Source organism: Mesoplodon mirus, assembly GCF_964341445.2.
Source record: "Mesoplodon mirus genome assembly, chromosome: 19".
NCBI classification, from domain to species: domain Eukaryota; kingdom Metazoa; phylum Chordata; class Mammalia; order Artiodactyla; family Ziphiidae; genus Mesoplodon; species Mesoplodon mirus.
The window spans coordinates 1,254,280-1,271,411 of NC_138995.1; the positions used below are offsets into that span (position 1 = coordinate 1,254,280).

The 17,132-nt window shown below is 51.1% G+C and overlaps 1 protein-coding gene across 1 annotated transcript in view; it reads right to left on the bottom strand.

Annotated features, from left to right (window-relative positions):
* Nucleotides 1-17,132, bottom strand: part of ZC3H18 (zinc finger CCCH-type containing 18) — a 49,131-nt gene that overhangs the window by 28,032 nt on the left and 3,967 nt on the right. The window contains exons 2-3 of the mRNA XM_082608219.1: nt 14,116-14,705; nt 6,073-6,157 (exon numbers count right to left, since the gene is read on the bottom strand). Coding sequence (XP_082464345.1) covers nt 6,073-6,157; nt 14,116-14,691 — 661 coding nt within the window. The 5' untranslated portion in view covers nt 14,692-14,705. The remainder of the gene's footprint in view (nt 1-6,072; nt 6,158-14,115; nt 14,706-17,132) is intronic.

Consider the following 17,132-nt stretch of genomic DNA (forward strand, 5'->3'; position numbering starts at 1 on the left):
GTCTGGAAGGGTACACCCCAAACTGTTATTGTTTTGACTCTGTCAGCACATATTACCTTCATAATTTTAAAAAGCAATTTGTTTGGAAAAAAATTTCTCCAGGAAATTGAAGCAAAAATAGATCTACTGGTTTAGAAATTGTATAGTTTTCTGCTTCTAAATGAAACTTCACGAACACAAAATTTATGTGGATCGCGACTGTGACTGGATGACTAAATAGTCTTACTATTCTGTAAGGACTCTGCGTGGACAGGGATATGAGCCCAAAGGGAACAAGGAGAAAGGATCTGGGAGTTCCCTGGTGGTCCAGTGGTTAAGGACTCGGCGCTCTCACTGCCGGGGCTCGGGTTCAATCCCTGGTCCGGGAACTAAGATCCTGCAAGCCTTGTGGCACGGCCAAAAAACCAAAAAAACAAGAAAAGGATGCAGCGTGGCAGTGTGGTGTGGGGCGTGGTGAGGCACGGGAATGCAGGTCAACAAAGGCATCCAAGTACTCAGAAAGGTACTCAGTGATGTTTCCCCATCTCCAGGGCCCTGCACCAAAGGCAGTGATCCATTTGTGGGGGATCGATTCATCAGTCAATCAGTATATCCATCCCCATTTTTTTCCTGGTTGTATGATACGCTCTGTGTTGAGCCCTGCTTTTCTTCACTACACAATAAATATACCTACAAAAAAGGGACCTGCAAGCTCAGAAGTAACAAACCCGAACTCTACCAGTGAAACAGACACATGCAGAGAAAGCCTACCTGAGTCTCAGCAGAAACCAAGGACCTGAACACAGAGACGACAGGAAAGGAAAACACACCACACAGCAGCCCAAGGAGCCCATCTCGCTCGTGGTGTAAGGGGAGCATGTGTGAGTGTGGCTGCCGGTGGGTCCAGAAACACTACAGACCTTAAAATTCTGACTGCTGGTCTGACTGGCATCAGTGTGTTGCCTCCAGATGGCATTTATAAGCCGCATGTCACTGCATTTGCAATGCGTCCCACCGCAACAGCGGAGATAATTTTACAATCTCTCTCTAGTTTCCATACAAAATGCTTTTAAACAAAGACTTTCTTATTTCTAAATAAGACACAGTGGTCTTACCTAAATATTCCTTGGTCCCATTTCTTGATAGTCTCAACAACTCAGAATAAGTAACAAATATAGGGATTGTCAAAATAAAATAAAGAAGTTTAAAGTGCTTCATGGTTTTTAAAAATTACTTCCTAAAAGGAAGGCAGAATATATAAAAATCAAATAATTAAATTCTGATTTTCACTTGAGAGCCCGAACCTTATCATTAGCACAGTCACTGTCTTGGTCTCCTGGGTGTCCTGGAGGAGACTTGGCCCTCTGGGCTCACAGCCACACCTGGCACGCCCTCCCTGGAGGCGACCCTCATGCCTCAGTGTCAGCAGAGGAGCTCCGTGAGCACGTGTAGTTTCGTCAGATGGAAGAGTGAGGAGACACACACTGAGGGGCTGTGGTGGGGACGGAAACATTCTACATCTGGACTGTGGTGCTGGGTGCACAACTTGGTAAATTAATAAAAATCACTGGACATTTAGAACAGGCGAATTTCATGGCATTTAAATTATACTTCGATAAAGTTATTTAAAAAAAAAAAGAAAGAAAGACCTGGACCCCAACACAAAGTTTAACTATGAATCTTCCCGCTCTACCCCGGATGCCATTTCTCGGTGCACATACAGTGGGCGACACCTGCCGCCTGCCGCAGTGTGAGTGTCATTAGAACACTGACCTCAGGGCGCCCCTGGGTCTCAAGAACACACCTTGGGACCTGCTGCTTTAAACACAGGAGGATGCAGGGATTAAAAAGTGGGCAGTAGGGACTTCCCTGGCCCTGCAGTGGTTAAGAATCCGCCTGCCAATGCAGGGGACACGGGTTCGAGCCCTGGTCTGGGAAGATCCCACATCCCACAGGGCAACTAAGCCCGTGCGCCACAACTACTGAGTCTGCACTCTGGAGCCCACGAGCCACAACTACTGAGCCCGCGAGCCACAACTATTGAAGCCCGTGCGCCTAGAGCCCGTGTCCTGCAACAAGAGGAGCCACCGCAATGAGAAGGCTGCACACTGCAACGAAGAGGAGCCCCCGCTCGCCACAACTAGAGAAAGCCCGCGCGCAGCAACGAAGACCCAAGGCAGCCAAGGATACATTAACAACAAAAAAAGGGCAGTAAACATTTCTCAGAAGATACACAAATGAACAAAACGCACATGAAAAGATGCCCCACAGCACTAATCGTGGTGAAACGTAAATCAGAGCCCCACCTCACACCCACAATGATACTATCACGAAATCGGAAAACAAGCGCTGACGAGGAGAAGCGGAACCCTGGGCTCAGTGGTGGGATGCAAAGCGACGCTGCCACTGTGGACAATAGCAGGGTGGTTCTTCAAAATGTTAAAAACACAACGACCACCTGACCCAGCCATCCCCCTTCCGAGTATATACTCAGAAGATTTGAAAGCAGGGCATCAAAGAGATGTTTGCACACCCATGATCACAGCAGCATTATTCATAATAGCTAAAAAACGGAAGCAACCCAAATGTCCACTGATGGATGATGGGTAAGCAAACTGTGGTTCATCCACACAGTAGAATATTATTCAATCTTGAAAAGGAAGTAAATCCTGACACCTGCTACAGCCTGGATTAACCCTGAGGACACTGTGCTGAGTGAAATAAGCCAGTCACAAATGCACAAATCCTGTGAGACTGTACTTCTATTAGGCACATGGCGCCGTCAAATTCATACAGACAGAAAGGAGAAGGGCAGATGCCAAGGGCCGGGGAGCTAGTGTTTAACGGAGACAGTTTCAGTTTTACACGATGAAAGGGGTTCTGAAGACGGATGGTGGTGATGGCCACAACGTGAATGTACTGAATGCCAATGAAATGTACACTTTAAAAGGGCTAAGATGGTAAATTTTATATTGTGTATTTTACCACAATTTTAAAAAGGGAAAGAGGGAGGGAGAGAAAAAGAGAGCGGGAAGGAGAGGACACAGGAGGCCTGGCCCACAGAACGGGCTGGGTGCTACTGACAGCTAGGTAACCAGAGACCCAAAGCAGAAGACAGTTTAAGGAAAATGCTATTTATGCCTTTGTGGATAGAACTTCATGTCTTGATGACTTAACCTAAATATAAGACAGGTAAAAATACACCATAAACAAAGTATTGGTGTTTTAAAACGTTTCAGTTTGTATTCCGAAGTACATTTTGTTGTCAATGGTCACAAATATCAATGTGTCCATTTGGGCAATTTAACAATAAACCTGCAGATCACAATAACAACAGAAATAGAGCTAACAAACATTTTTTAAAAAGCATCTTCAAAGATATAATTTACATACCATAAAATACCCCCATTTAAAGTGCACAATTCAGTGGGTTTTAGTACATTCACAAAGTTGTGCAACCACTGCCACCCCCTAATTCTAGAACATTCCATCCCCCAAAAGGAAACCCTGGACTCAATGGCTGCCCATCCCTCTCTGGCCTAGACAATGACTAACCTACTTTCAGTCTCTATGGATCTGCCCACTCTGGACAGTTCCTGTACGTGCAACTGTACAATATGGGGCCTTTCGTGACTGGCTTCTCTCACTTGGCTGTGTACTCAAGGTTCAACCGTGTTGTAGCATCAGGATGGACCACATTTTGTTTATCCGTTCATGAGCTGATGGACACTGGGGGTGTTTCCACATAGTCACATAGCTGTTGTGTCTATACTGCTAGTAGGAGTCTTCGCGTGGCTTACGCCTTCATTTCTCTTGGATAGACAACCAGGAGGGGAGTGGCCGGCTCACAGAGCAGCTCCGTCCATCACACTGAGCAGGCTGTGCCCAGGGCAGCCACACCGGTTCACGTTCCCACCAGCTGGATATGAGGTTCCATTTCCCCACATCCTCCCCAAACGTGAAAAACTTCATTTCATTTTTAAAGTGACTCTCTTGCTACTGGAGAGAACTGAAATGCATTCATCTCAATTCAACACCAATCTTACAAACTGCAGGTAAGCAAAAACATTTACATCCAAAACCTTTCTCATAACTAAGAAAAAGCAGGATATGTTCCAGAACACCCATTTCCTTCTGTACTCTATCACATTATTCTGTAGAATAAACAAACAGTATGGGGGAAAGGTGACTAAATATTAAAAAAATACATTCCGGAAACAAGTTACGGAACAGGCCCAATTAAACTGCAAAAAAGGCCACTTACCACTAGCTTCAGATTTTTCCACTGCGAAATGCCTGACCCACTGGTCTCACTCCCCGAAACCCCAACTGGGCGCTCGGTGTGACCTGGAGGCACCTCCCCTCCTACTGTGACGTGACCCCCCCCCGACGTCCCTGGAGAGGGCACCCTGTCCAGGTACCTCCCGGTGACGCTGACCTGCAGTACCACCACCAACTTCGCTTCATGGTGGTGTGCTTCTGGGGCTAAATTCTGGGAAGCACTTCAGCAGTGGGAACCCAAGCACCTGGACCAGAGCCTCTGTGGCCTCAACAGTGGATGATTCTGCCTCCTGCCCTTGCTGCCACGGGGGCCTCCGGCTGGTCTAGATCCATGGCCAGGTTTCTGAACCACACGGTTTGTGGACAGTGCTAACTGGAAATGACTGCAGTACATACATGTGTATGCATGCGTGTTTGTCTCCATCATTTTACTGCAGAAATTCCAGAGATGGGCTGACGTCATTATGAAAAAGAAGTCTTCGGCTTAAGTTTAAATTTTCTGAAATAATGACGCTTAAAACACCAAAGCCTTTGAAGACCTGTAACAATTTACCTTCTACAAGGTACTGCACACGTATGTGCATCCCGAGGGCGGCTACGCTCCCGTTCCACGGGCACAACGCACACGGAGCCGTTGCGTGGCCATCTAACTCAGACGAGCCGGACTCCCCCACTCGGCAGAAACCAGCAGCACGGAATTAGCACGGCCAAGAGGACACGCCCCCAGCACACGCTGACCGGGGTCCCGAGTGTTCCTGTGCACCCTCATCCTTGGGTCACCTCGGGACAAGGGACAGGCTTGTTCGAGGCCACTCATAGGACGGGGCTCCACCGCCCCCATGCCCCCACCCCCCGTGCAGGCAGCACGCAGCTCCCGTGAGCCTTGTCATGGCCGCTCTCTGCCCTCAGAGTCTCCCCCTTCCCCTGGCTGCACGGCAGTATTCTGGATCCAGGAGAAAGAAGTCTGGCCTCCGGAGCAGAGGGACTGTGAGGTACTAAAGAGATGAATATCGTATATTTTGTACCTTTAACCTGGCCTCTGAATGGTATGGAATTTGATATTGGTGAAGGAGGAGTGGACAATGGTGTCACAACATCTGGAAAAGAAGTACAGGAAGCTCTTGTGAATGTTAGGCTGCATGGGCGGGCCGGTCACTGTGCGAGGCATCTAGGGTCAGAGCAAAACCCAGGGCAGGAGAAGAATACCTTCCTGCCGTGCAAGGGAAACGTTCAATCACAGACGCACACCAGACGGTGCTGTGACACGTCTTCCCGGGCTTGAGTGCCCACTGCTCATCAGCATTGTCACACTGCCACTGTCACAGCTATGTGACTCACTCCGTCCACTTTTCAGGAGGGAGGGGCCTTGCTGCCTTCAGAGGCCGACCCTCTCTATTCAGAAGTCCATTCCAAATGAAAGATGCCTCTGAGACATCTTGCAGAAAGTGGCAACTCCCCTTACAGAGGTGGGAAAACGTCACAATTGGTGGCTGGGGCATTTGGCCTTATAAGAAGGGCCACTTAGAAAAAGAGTTAATATTGTCTACAGTGAAGATACAGGTCTGTGCTAGGCAGGTGGGCCTGGCATCCCAGGGTGAAACGAGCAGGCTGGCTCCCCTCCGAAAGAGGCATTAGAGCGACCAGGAAAGGCCCACAGCTGACATCGATGCACTGCCACTGCCGCCACAGACCGTCACTGCCGGCCCTGAGGACTGCCCTGCACAGGCCCAGGGCTGAACCACCACCGCAGTCCCAGGAAAAGCCGAGGCCACACAAGCGGGCCGCGCAAAGGCCCCTCACTCAGACAATTACCTTTCATGAAGAATCGGCAGGTGGGGCGAGGCCTCACCTTCCTGTCACTGGGGTCCTTCACTTCACCCTCCTCCAGGTCATCATCCTGAAACAGAGGACAACGTGACTTGAAGAGAGACTTGTCTTCATGAGGGGAAGAGGCAGGAGGGGCACCTACCACCACGCACGGCCTTCACTAAACCAGAAAGGGTATTGTCACAAGACTCAGGTCTTGGCCACTCACGTGGCCAAGTTCACGTACATTTTCCAAATCTTAGGCTCCTCATCCACACAATGGGGCTCTCTCAAAGCTTACCCACCAAAGTGTAGCATCACACAAGACAAAAAACATTCTGTGAAGTACGTGATGCATGACAAAAAGCAGGGTGTCATCATGTTTCTCTTAATTAGCAATTCTGGGCAGGAAATGGCTACACTTCAGGGTTTTAAAATTTTTTACATTTAAACAAAATTTACAGGACAAAATATTTTATGTCCTTTAAATTAGACACTTTCTCTAATTTAAAAGTCTGGGGGCAAGGAGGACGGAAGTTAGGCGACTCAGGCCAGCGAGCGTATCCACCTTTAGCTTAGACCGGGGCCCTGCTCTTCTGGTGCTTGGTCCAGAGACCCTAACCATGGCTTTGGAAGAACGCAGGAGGGTTTAAAGACCACAGCCCAGGCGGGCCTCTCCCCCGGGGATTCCAAAGAGCAGCCTCGACGTGGACCCCGCTCTGCACCCTCCGCAGTCCCCACCTGTGCCCGAGACCCCGCGCCGGGATCGCCCCCAGCTTGGGCGGGTATCCAGCGCCCTGCTAACATAGTTAAGGAGGTAAGTCCAAGATGGAGCTCCTCACTGCCCCCCACCCCCACCCCCGGGTCCCAGCGCATTCCAGAGCGCCCTCATGTGGTCAAAGCAAGGGATCACAAGCAGGGCAGAGGTCTGGGAGTCACCTGGACCTTTCTCTCCCCATCTCCTGCAGCGCCACCCTCGTCCAAACTACTGCCCAGTCCCATCTGGCCTGGGGACTGCTTCCTGATGGTGTCCACACTCCTGAGCCCTTCCACAGGCTCCCCACAGTGCCATGACCTCTGCAAGTCTAGCCTGACCATACTCTTGCCTCTCTTCCCCAGCATGTAACTCATCTCATGTCCAGATCGCAGCTCGAGTCCCCTTCCTCAGGGCCCCCCATCTCCCTTCACAACCGGTCCCACAGCCCCCTGCCCCTGGAGCATGGGTCCCAGCCGTCGTGGCTGCCCAACTGGACCCTGCCTTCTGCTCACCACAGGTCACCGCTCCAAGCACAGCGTCAGGCTCAGAGTAAACAGCAAGTATTGATATTTACCGAATGAAGAAATACTGAAGGCAAACCCTAGATTTATGATGACTTATTTTAAAGCTTAAATATTTGGGGCTTCCCTGGTGGTGCAGTGGTTGGGAGTCCGCCTGACGATGCAGGGGACGCGGGTTCGTGCCCCGGTCTGGGAGGATCCCACGTGCTGCGGAGCCGCTGGGCCTGCACGTCCGGAGCCTGTGCTCCGCAATGGGAGAGGCCACGACAGTGAGAGGCCTGTGTAGTGCAAAAAAAAAAAAAAAAAAAGCTTAAATATTTGTATAATTTTTGCCTTAAAAATACCAAGTTATTAAAAGGCATTTTATAACAAAAAAGAACAGATGCCTCAGTTATATCCCTTAAAAGAGAGAGTCAGCAGAATTTCTTTTAGAGAGAAAGATTAAATAAGTTATTCAAGGTTTTTTTTTTAAAGGTCCCGAGAATTTATTCATCTTATAACTGAAAATTTGCACCCTGTGAACAACACCTCCCCATTTTCCCGACCCCGAAAATGATTTCAGTTTGAGGAAAATGTGCTGATTTTATGCTGTATGGCAGAAGACTTGGCTGGAACAGTGGGAATACGACGATCTGCTCCTGTGCATTTACACTAGAGCTTCGAAATACTGCCAAGTGCTCCACAGCAGCCAGACTTCTTAGTGGAAGTGCCCTCAATAAACATTAGTAAATGTGCAAAAAAAAAAAAAAAAAAAAAAAACTGCCCTTCTGGTCTCCCAGCCGTGTTTTCCTTTGACTACTTCCCTCCTGGCATAACCTCAATGTGCTATTATCTATCACACAGGAGCTCACATCTAAGTTGAGAGCAGATTCTGTTTGTTCTCATTAGAAAAACAAAACTCTTTTGAGAGGTCAGAACTCATTCAAATCTTCTGCTTTGTTTGGGAAATCAATGCACAGGAGTTGAAATGAGCACAGAGTGACTGCTTTTCAGAAATCAAGATTCAGTTAGTGCACTAGATCGGGTTAAAGAAGTGTTTCTGCAAAGATGTCACCCTCCACATGCACAGGAGCAACGAGGAGCCAGCCCCTCAGCCCCGACGGGCAGCGTCCCCTGAGCCACGGGCCACGAGGGGGCATGCTGCGGCTTCTCGGACGCCAAGCAGACGAAAACATCAACACATCACTCAGCAATCGAACACCCTCAAATGTCAACTAACCTATTCATTTAGTACAATGGCCTTTCAAGTGCTGGACAAACAAAAGGAGTTCTTAAATCTTATAAAGAGTTTCCCGCAATTACGGCTCAGGAAGGAGGTCTCTGAAGCCAGACTCCCAGCGTTCAGCGGCTCGACGGCCGTCCTGTCAGGTCAGGGCTGTAACCGTCAGGTGGGAATTCTGACGGGCAGCCCCTGATCCCAGAGCCAGCAGAGAGCAGAGGTCCAGCAAGAAGCAAACTGGTGGGTCTATAAACAGCTAAAATGGCACCAACAACTAACTCAGGGGGTGAGTGCCAGGCCCTCCACAGTTTACAAATCTAGGAGAACCATAGCAGCGTGTCCTTGGGGTGAGTGTGCACAGGGCATGGGGCACAGGGCAGCCTGGATCACACCTGCCGCCATGACCGTGGACACGGCCCTCCGCCCCAGCCGTGCTCTCCCCCACCGACCTTCCGAGCACCCAGAGCTCCCAGCCGGGGCGCGAGTATCATCGTGATAGAAAAACCCCTCAGAGGTATCACGTCAAAACGTGAGTGAGGGGAGCATGGGTGACTCACTTTCTCCTTTGCACAGGTTTTTATTTTCCTTAAAACGAAAACAAAACCACAAAGCCTGTATATGATCTAAATAACAAAAAGAAGTCATTTCCCACCCATCATCTCCGCAGTCTCGGCAGACAAGGAAGCAAGATGCGGCACGTGCCCTGGAGCAGAGGCCCAGGCACCCCCCGGGCCACCCAGGGGCTCCCCGAACCCTCAATTCTGCACCTGCGAAGTGGGGTAGCAATTCGGGTCTATAATCCCGCATTCACACCCTTTGGGGCCAGAGGTGATGCTCTGGCCTCAGAAAGGTGATCGGGTGGGTGGAGCGGCACCTGGGACGGACAGTCATTCCCCTGTGAGGGGACCTGGGACCAGCCCACAGCGGGTAAATACAAAACCACAAACGGCCTCCATGGGCTCTGGCCAGGTCAGCCACTGGCAGAAGGAGAGCTTTCCTACCCCAGAGCTCTGGGCTGCTCAGCTGAGCAGGGACAGTGGCCCGGGCCCCCCAACCACCCCGAGGGAGGTGGCAGGCCTTATTTAGTCCCTTGTGACCAGGCCGCCACGGCTGCTTCCCCGGCTCCCACCAGGGGACAGTGCTGTGGACGTCCCCAGATCCCTAAGCCCGAGGGCTCACCCGCCTGGAAACCCTTTGGCAGAAGATACTGTGTGTCCAGACGCGAAAGGAGCAGGTAGATGTGAACAGGAGAAAAGACAAAAGACTGCCTGCAAAGAAGACGCCTCCAAGTGTGTCTGTCTGTGGCTGGGCCCAGAGCTACCACTTCTGCCCAAGGAGTCATGTGGCCCGTCCACTCGGGGCGCGCCCACCCCGCGTCCCTGAGCGCGCACCCTGTCAGTGTGACAGTCACTGACGAAAGGAGGAAGGGCACAAACTACGCCACGCTTTCCCACGGGGACGGCACATTCCAGGTGGCTGAAGTTCTGCCGACCAGATGACAAGCAAGGCATAAAAAAGAGAACCAAGTCCATAAGCGGAGGAGACAAAGGATGGACCAAAGATGGAAGGCCTTGAGTCTGTCAAGGTGAATCACAGGGCCACGAAGGAAGGGGGTCTGTGTGCGGAACTCAGCGGGGGTGCAGGAGTGAGCCAGGCAGGCCTCACACGGCCGGTTGCTCTGTCTGCCTGTCCTAAGTGTGGCTTCCGGCACAGGTGAGACCGCTGACGAAGTCGAACTCACCCGCGCTTCAGCTGTCGGCTGTCGGGGACCCTCGGCCCCCCTCCACAAATAAGCCGGGTGCTATAAATAGTTGGCCCACAGTCCTGTTTGCAAAATCCCATCCCCACTGCAGCAGGGAGTGGCACTTCCAGAAGGGCATTTGTATCTGAAGGTAGCACACCAAAACATACAAAAGTAATTCAAGGCCTGAGTTATAAACTATGTGGTTCAGACAAGAGAATGTCAAAGGTTTATTGTACAAATTGATGTCACTATCAAGGAAACCACTAAGAGAGCAGAAAAGCTGGGGAGGGTGGGGGTGACTCCCCCCCAAGTCAATTCACCTGTCCCAGTGACCCAAAATCTACAAGGGAAAAAAGAGGGACAGTGTACCCCGACAGGAGAGAAAAGTGCTTCTCAGTTAAAAGGAGGATAAATCACAAGGCCTTTTAGACGCTTCCACTCATCTGGCCGTTCCCAGCAATTCCAGGCCTGGATGCTGAGGGGAGACGGGCAGCGAAGTGCAGGAGGGGCCCTGGGAACGGTGAGCCTCTTCAAAGAGTCAGCGGGGCTGCAAGACCCCTGCCAGACGTGGAAAAGCTCAGCGCAGTTTCGAGGTGTGAGCCAAACTGCCTGCCCTTTTCTTCTGCATAAAAACATCCAGGTAGTTCACTTCTGATACCAAACTGTGCTTGAAAGCAATGGGGAAAAGGCCCCCCGGGATGCATACTTTCCACTTGGACCAGAGGCTCCTTGGCAGGGATTTAAACTAAAGGGGACCAGGCCAAAGGCCTGTCAGAAGCAGGCTGCTCATGGACCCAAGTGCACACCTCTGGCTCCCTTTCCATCTTGGGAGAGAAAGATACAGGAGTGTGTGCTTGCGCGAACGTGGGGCCAACTCTCTCGCCGAGATTCTGACAAGGAAGGACGGACAGGAACTGGGATGGAGAGAGCAGGAGAAGCGAACCAGCGGTAGTTTTTCAACACGAGCTAATGTGCATCTACACTGGGTTCTTCCAACAGCGGCTAGTGCTGGTGCTGGTCACCCACATGCAGTGCTTGAACTGCCTCTTTATGCGAATGGCTCTCCAGTGTAGACCTTCCACCCACTGCCACCCCCATCTCAACGGCACTCAACTTCAACACGCCCCAAAGCAGCTGGAGTTCGCCCGTCTGCTTAGAGGGCAGTTATTGGCTGCCTCCAAAGTGCCAGGTCCTGGGAATAGAGGGGGAAAGCCACACAGGTCCCAGACTTAGGGAACTTGTGTTCTTGGAGGTGTGGGCACGGAAGAGCAACAGAAACAAACACACTAATGACCCAGTCAATTCAGACTGTGGAAGCCCAGCAAAGGCACTGAGCCAGATGTAACAGAGTCAGGGGCAGGAGGCAGAGCCTGCAGGAAGAAGGAGACATGGAAGGAAGCCAAGGGTTAACGGATGGGGAGGAGCCCGGAAGGCAGGTGTGCTCCTGCGAGGGCCCAGGTCTCCACTCACAGCGCCCGCTCCCGTTCAGGCCTACCTATCCCCGGGGGGTGATGGGCTCTGCCCTTCCCAGTTACACCCCCAGCGTGTCACAATGAGCCTGACACACTGCAGGGTCCGTGGGGCTGTGTGTGGGAAGGGCAGGGCCACCCCGTGGCTGAACGAAGCTGTGCTCTGGTCCCAGCAGCCTGCGGGTCCAGTAGGGCTGTGAGGCCCTTGTGAGAGGTGCCAGGCAGGCACAAGCCAAACCAAACAACCATCTAGGATCAAGTGGGCAAGAAAATCAAACTGGATTTCTATTTCACCTGCTGTTTCTGGGGGAAACCAGCAAACCTCCAGACGATGGGTGCTTTCCCGGGCCAGCTCAGTTCAACCCAATGTCCCACGGCACCACATCTAAGTGCGGCAGGAAAGCCCGGGGGTGCGATGACGGCAAGGCCCCCCGGGACCTGCAGGGAGACACATACCTGTCCACATATGATCATGGAAAGGCAGGAAAGTAGATGAATTTTCCCGTACAGCTTATTCAACAGTTGAAGCAAGAAGAGCTTGCAACTGGTCCTTTCTTAATGGAAACAGACTGCCCAGAACCTCCGGCCACAGCACCCCAGTCATCAGGAGCCCCTCAATCCTTGGTGGCAGGATGCAGACATAGCTTTTCTCTTTGTAAACTGAAAAACCAAACTCACGGGCAACCTCAACCAATGATTTCATCTTCTGCCCAAAATGTCGTCCAAACTGACTAACTGGAGTCTCATGGCATCTCCTTTTCCTCTGGTAAGCCTGTGGCCAAGGTGAACTTTCCAGATGGGAAGGGAAGCATAGCTGGCGAAACCTAAGAGTGTTCATAGATAATGTCCCGACAATACCCTTTTAAATGAGTACAGTATTAATAAGTAACGGCTGCTAATTTAGGATACCATCTCCCACACTTAGTTGCGAGAAGATAAAAGATCTAAAATTCTAAGCTTGTAACTACATACGCAATCTTTTAACGCCCCACAAAGTTCTGCTCTCGTGAGCCAAAGTTTGAGAAGCACGGTCTTTGGAAACCAGGCCGCAGCCACGGCCACCGTGACGCAGCGTCCATGCGAGCTGTCACAGGAGCCTGGCGCTTCTGGCAAGCCGGGGTTGTGCACTTAACCAGCCCCTCCCCTCTCGGCGACCCAGAGCGGTTCTGAGGCGCTCCTCACACCTCTCGCCACAGCAACTCTCCAGTGAGCAGAATCTCCTTTCCGGGATATTAAAAGCCCCAGATCTTGTCAATCTGCTCCGTCCCTCTCTCAACCCCTTTTAGTAAAAGCATTTCTCAGCAGGACTTCAGGCTCTTCCCCCCACAGACTCAACTTCTTAAAAGATCATGACGGAAATTCTTTCAACAGAATCATCTGTCATAAGAACCCAACCTGCGCACAACTAAGATGATTATTACTGGGTACCTTGTCCTTAATCTGAAGGCCAGATTAATTTAAATAAGTTATAAGAATGTGATGGCTTGGTCAAAAGCCAAAGCGTTCTGACACACAACCCCATTTTATCCAGTCCTGAGGGTCTTTTTAGGGACCCTCCCAAAGAAGCTTGGCCTAGCTGTGACCCTCAGCAGAGAAGAAGGGCAAAGATAAAAATGCCTAAAATATTACAGAAAGCTGGAAGGAAGTGTTTTCAGGCTCAAGAACCTAACAGGGGACCTCCCTGGTGGCGCAGCAGTTCAGAATCCGCCTGCCAATGCAGGGGACACGGGTTCGAGCCCTGGTTCGGGAAGATCCCACATGCCGCGGAGCAACTAAGCCCATGCAGCACAACTACTGAGGACTGCGCTCTAGAGCCCGCGTGCCACAACTACTGAAGCCCACAGGCCTAGAGCCCGTGCTCCACAAGAGAAGCCACTGCAATGAGAAGCCCACACACCGCAACAAGAGTAGCCCCCGCTCGCCACAACTAGAGAAAGCCCGCATGCAGTAACGAAGACCCAGTGCAGCCAAAATAAATAAATAAATAAATTTATATATATATAAAAAAAGAACCCAACAGGAACTGAAATCCACAATGGTTCTAGTTGAATGCTAACTCAAATATTACTTAAAGACAGCAAAGAAAAATGCAGAAAATTACTGCTTGTTTAAAAAAAAATATATATATATATATAGAATTTTAACACGGTCCAACCAACAGCACCAGATGAGTGAGGGTCCATGGGACTTCTGCCAGCTACTGACTGGAAGACAGTTTTCTGACTGTAGCCCCCATCCCCTGATCTCAGCGCTCCCTCATCGCCACGGCGATGGCTCCCGGCACACGCCTCCTGCCCCCTCCTCCGGGGGCGCTGCCGCCCCGCTGGGCAAATACTCACATCGATCTCCCCGTCGTCGATCTCCCCGTCGTCGTCCTCTTTCCTTTTCTCCTTGGCAGCCTCCACGGGCTCCCTGTCCTCCACGCCGCGGACGCCCGCCTTCCCGTCCTCCCCGGGAGCCTCTTCTCCCCTCTCCTCGTCATCCTCGGGCCCGGCCTTCTCGGTATCGTCCTCCTGCGTGGCGGGGGCCGGCTCCTCGGGGACCTCCTCGTCGTAGTCTAACTCGTGCTCGTCCAGGTCCCTGGTGACCGACGAGGCCTCGTCCCTCAGGTCGCTGGTGCGGTCTTCCTCCCCCCGGTCCCCCTCGGCCCGCGGGGGGCTGGCCGGGCCCCCGCTCAGCTCCTGGGCCTCAGAGTCCCGGTCCTCCTCGTCGGAGCGACTCTCCTCTTCCTCCTGGCTCAGTCCTGGGGCGACGTTCTCCTCGTCCTCCACGTCAGAAGCCCGCCCCCCCGCTCCATCCAGATCCTGCTCAGACCCACTTTCCCTCAGGATGTCATCGTCCGAGAGCCCCTGCTGCTCCTCCTCTTCATCCTCTGGGGAGCGAGGGTCCAGGTCAGGGCTCTCGGCCACATCCATCAGTACCCACGGTTCTGCAAAACAAAGAGAACACACACTCACAGCTTCCAGCAAAAGGGCCAGTCAATCCCGCGCTGCTTTGCTGGGCCCCAGGCTTGCCTCCGACCTGCAGGAGGGCTTGGCCCTGCCTGGCTCCTCCACATCCCAGACCCCAGTCCGCAGACCACCGGCACGGCATCCCAGGCCTCCGCCGGGCCAGGCCGAGCGCGCGGAGCTGTGAGCCAGGAGCCTCACGTCTGGAGCCACCAGCTAGCGAGAGAGCCGGCGTGCCCACCTCCACACAGGGCACCCCGACTGGTTATCAGACAGTGGGCAAGAAGACGGGCATTGCAAGCAACAGCTTTTTGGGTTCGTAAAGTAATTACTTGTGAAATTCAGGAAAACGTGCATTCGGAAGGAGGTGGCAACACTGAAGGCAGCGCCGGGCCTCTTCCAGAGTCACCCCGCAGGGTCTGGAACAGAAACCCGGCCTGCCTTTGAGAGCCCCCAGGACATGGGCCATCTCCCGTTCCTGCACGTCTCTCCAGGTCCAGCCGTGATGGCCGCATCAGACCCTACTGGAGCAGCAAGGGACGCCCGGAAGGCCTTCGTGCGCTGATTCTCAAGAACCACTGTTCCAGGACAGGCAGGTCATGGGAAAGAACTCTGGCAGAGAATCTTACATATCTAAGTAGTTTCTTATATAAAAAGGCCAACAGTGTCATTTTAGAAGATTTCATTTCTATTTTTACTCACTAGATTTAATTATAAAGTGACTATTTTCTGGTTTTCCCACCCCAATGTGCAAAGATAGGACATTGTTCCATTGGTTCTAAACGCAGGTTGCAGAAGGTGGGTTGAGACGATGTGTGCGTGAAATCGACAGCAAACAGCCTACAAGCAAACATTTACCATCCACCACGCAACGGGTGCGAGTAACCACTAAGCTGGTGTGAAATAGCAGGAACAGCGAAGGGTTTAATGTTCACGTGATTCTTCAAAATTTTTTATTTAAAATAATGTATGCCCCAGTCATGCTACTTGGTACCTCAGTGAGATCTGGAAACGCACAAGTGTGTTTATATACGTTATATAAAATTACTTTATGCATTTACATAACTAAAAATTTAAAGTGTATCTTTTAAATTTATACCTTCAACAGGAGAACCTATGTTTAAAGATGCACATACCAAGAGCTGGTATCTGAACCCACAGTTAAAAACAGTTTTGTTTTGTTTTTCTGCTGTTAATGGAAATTATTAAAATTCAGCAAACATGAGGACAAGTTACTTAAAATTCATCACTTTATAAATAAACTAAATGGTTAGCAGTAAAAGAAATTTACAAACCAACCAATCCATTCAAAGTCACTTAAAAGTAGACAGCTTTGAAAATGATTCACTTTTCAGTCTTCTAACTACACTCTCCAGAGGTAGGACTACTGGAAAGAATTATTAACAAGTTAGCCCTAAAATGGTGTATTTTGCTGCCCCGTGGCTTCCTGGCTTCCCTGTGCAGGGCAGAGTCTGTCACCACACACATCACCCCTGCAGCCCAGGGCAACGAGCAAGGCAAGAAGGCTACAAGGCTACTGCGGACAGGGCCCGGCACCCGCACCTCTTCCAGACAGAGCATGGGGGCGTTAGGGCAGCCAGTCAGGGGCCAGTGGCAAACCGGCAGCCTCTCCCTCCTTAGCTAATGACATCAGTAAAAACTGGAGATTTTCCTCTGTGTATGATGTCCTACGCCTACCCTTGTACAGTTTTTATTACATTGTATATAACAAAACCTCTCCACAGAAGGGCAGGGACTTTCATTCCCCAGCTGCTTAGGCTGGCACCTGGGACCCTGTAGGCAGGCAGTCACGCGCAGCCGGTCACTGAGCCTCAGACATATCCCTACTGGAAACCTGACAAATTCTATTCTCACATCATACAGTCTAATGGCAACCCTGGGAACCAAGTCACCTCTGAAATCAATCAACTGGTGATCAAAATGAAGTGTCCCCTTCACTCGTTTAAAATCCACACAACTGACACTCTAGCTTTGCAACATATTATCCTGTTCATGGCACAGAGGCTCCCTCACTAGTAACTTGATAGCAGCCCCTTCTTGGGGCCCAGGTGCCAAAAGGTTTCTCCGTCATGATTAGGTCCAACCAAATTGCTCTTATATTCTGGCAAACTTCGATTTAAATCCTAGGGTAAGAAATGGGAGAGAGAATGCCTAACTTCAACTATACGAACTCAAGCAAGTGGGCCATGTCTTTCTGGGACACATGGAACAGGGCACACAGCGTGGGCTTCTGAGTCAGAACCTGAATCCCGGCACTGCTGCTTCCCAGCTTTAGGGTCTTGGGCAAATTACGTAAACTTGCCAGACCCCAGTTTCTTCATCTGAAACACGGGGAAACAGCATCCACTGCAGAAGTCGTTGCGACACCTAAATGAGATGAGCCTGAT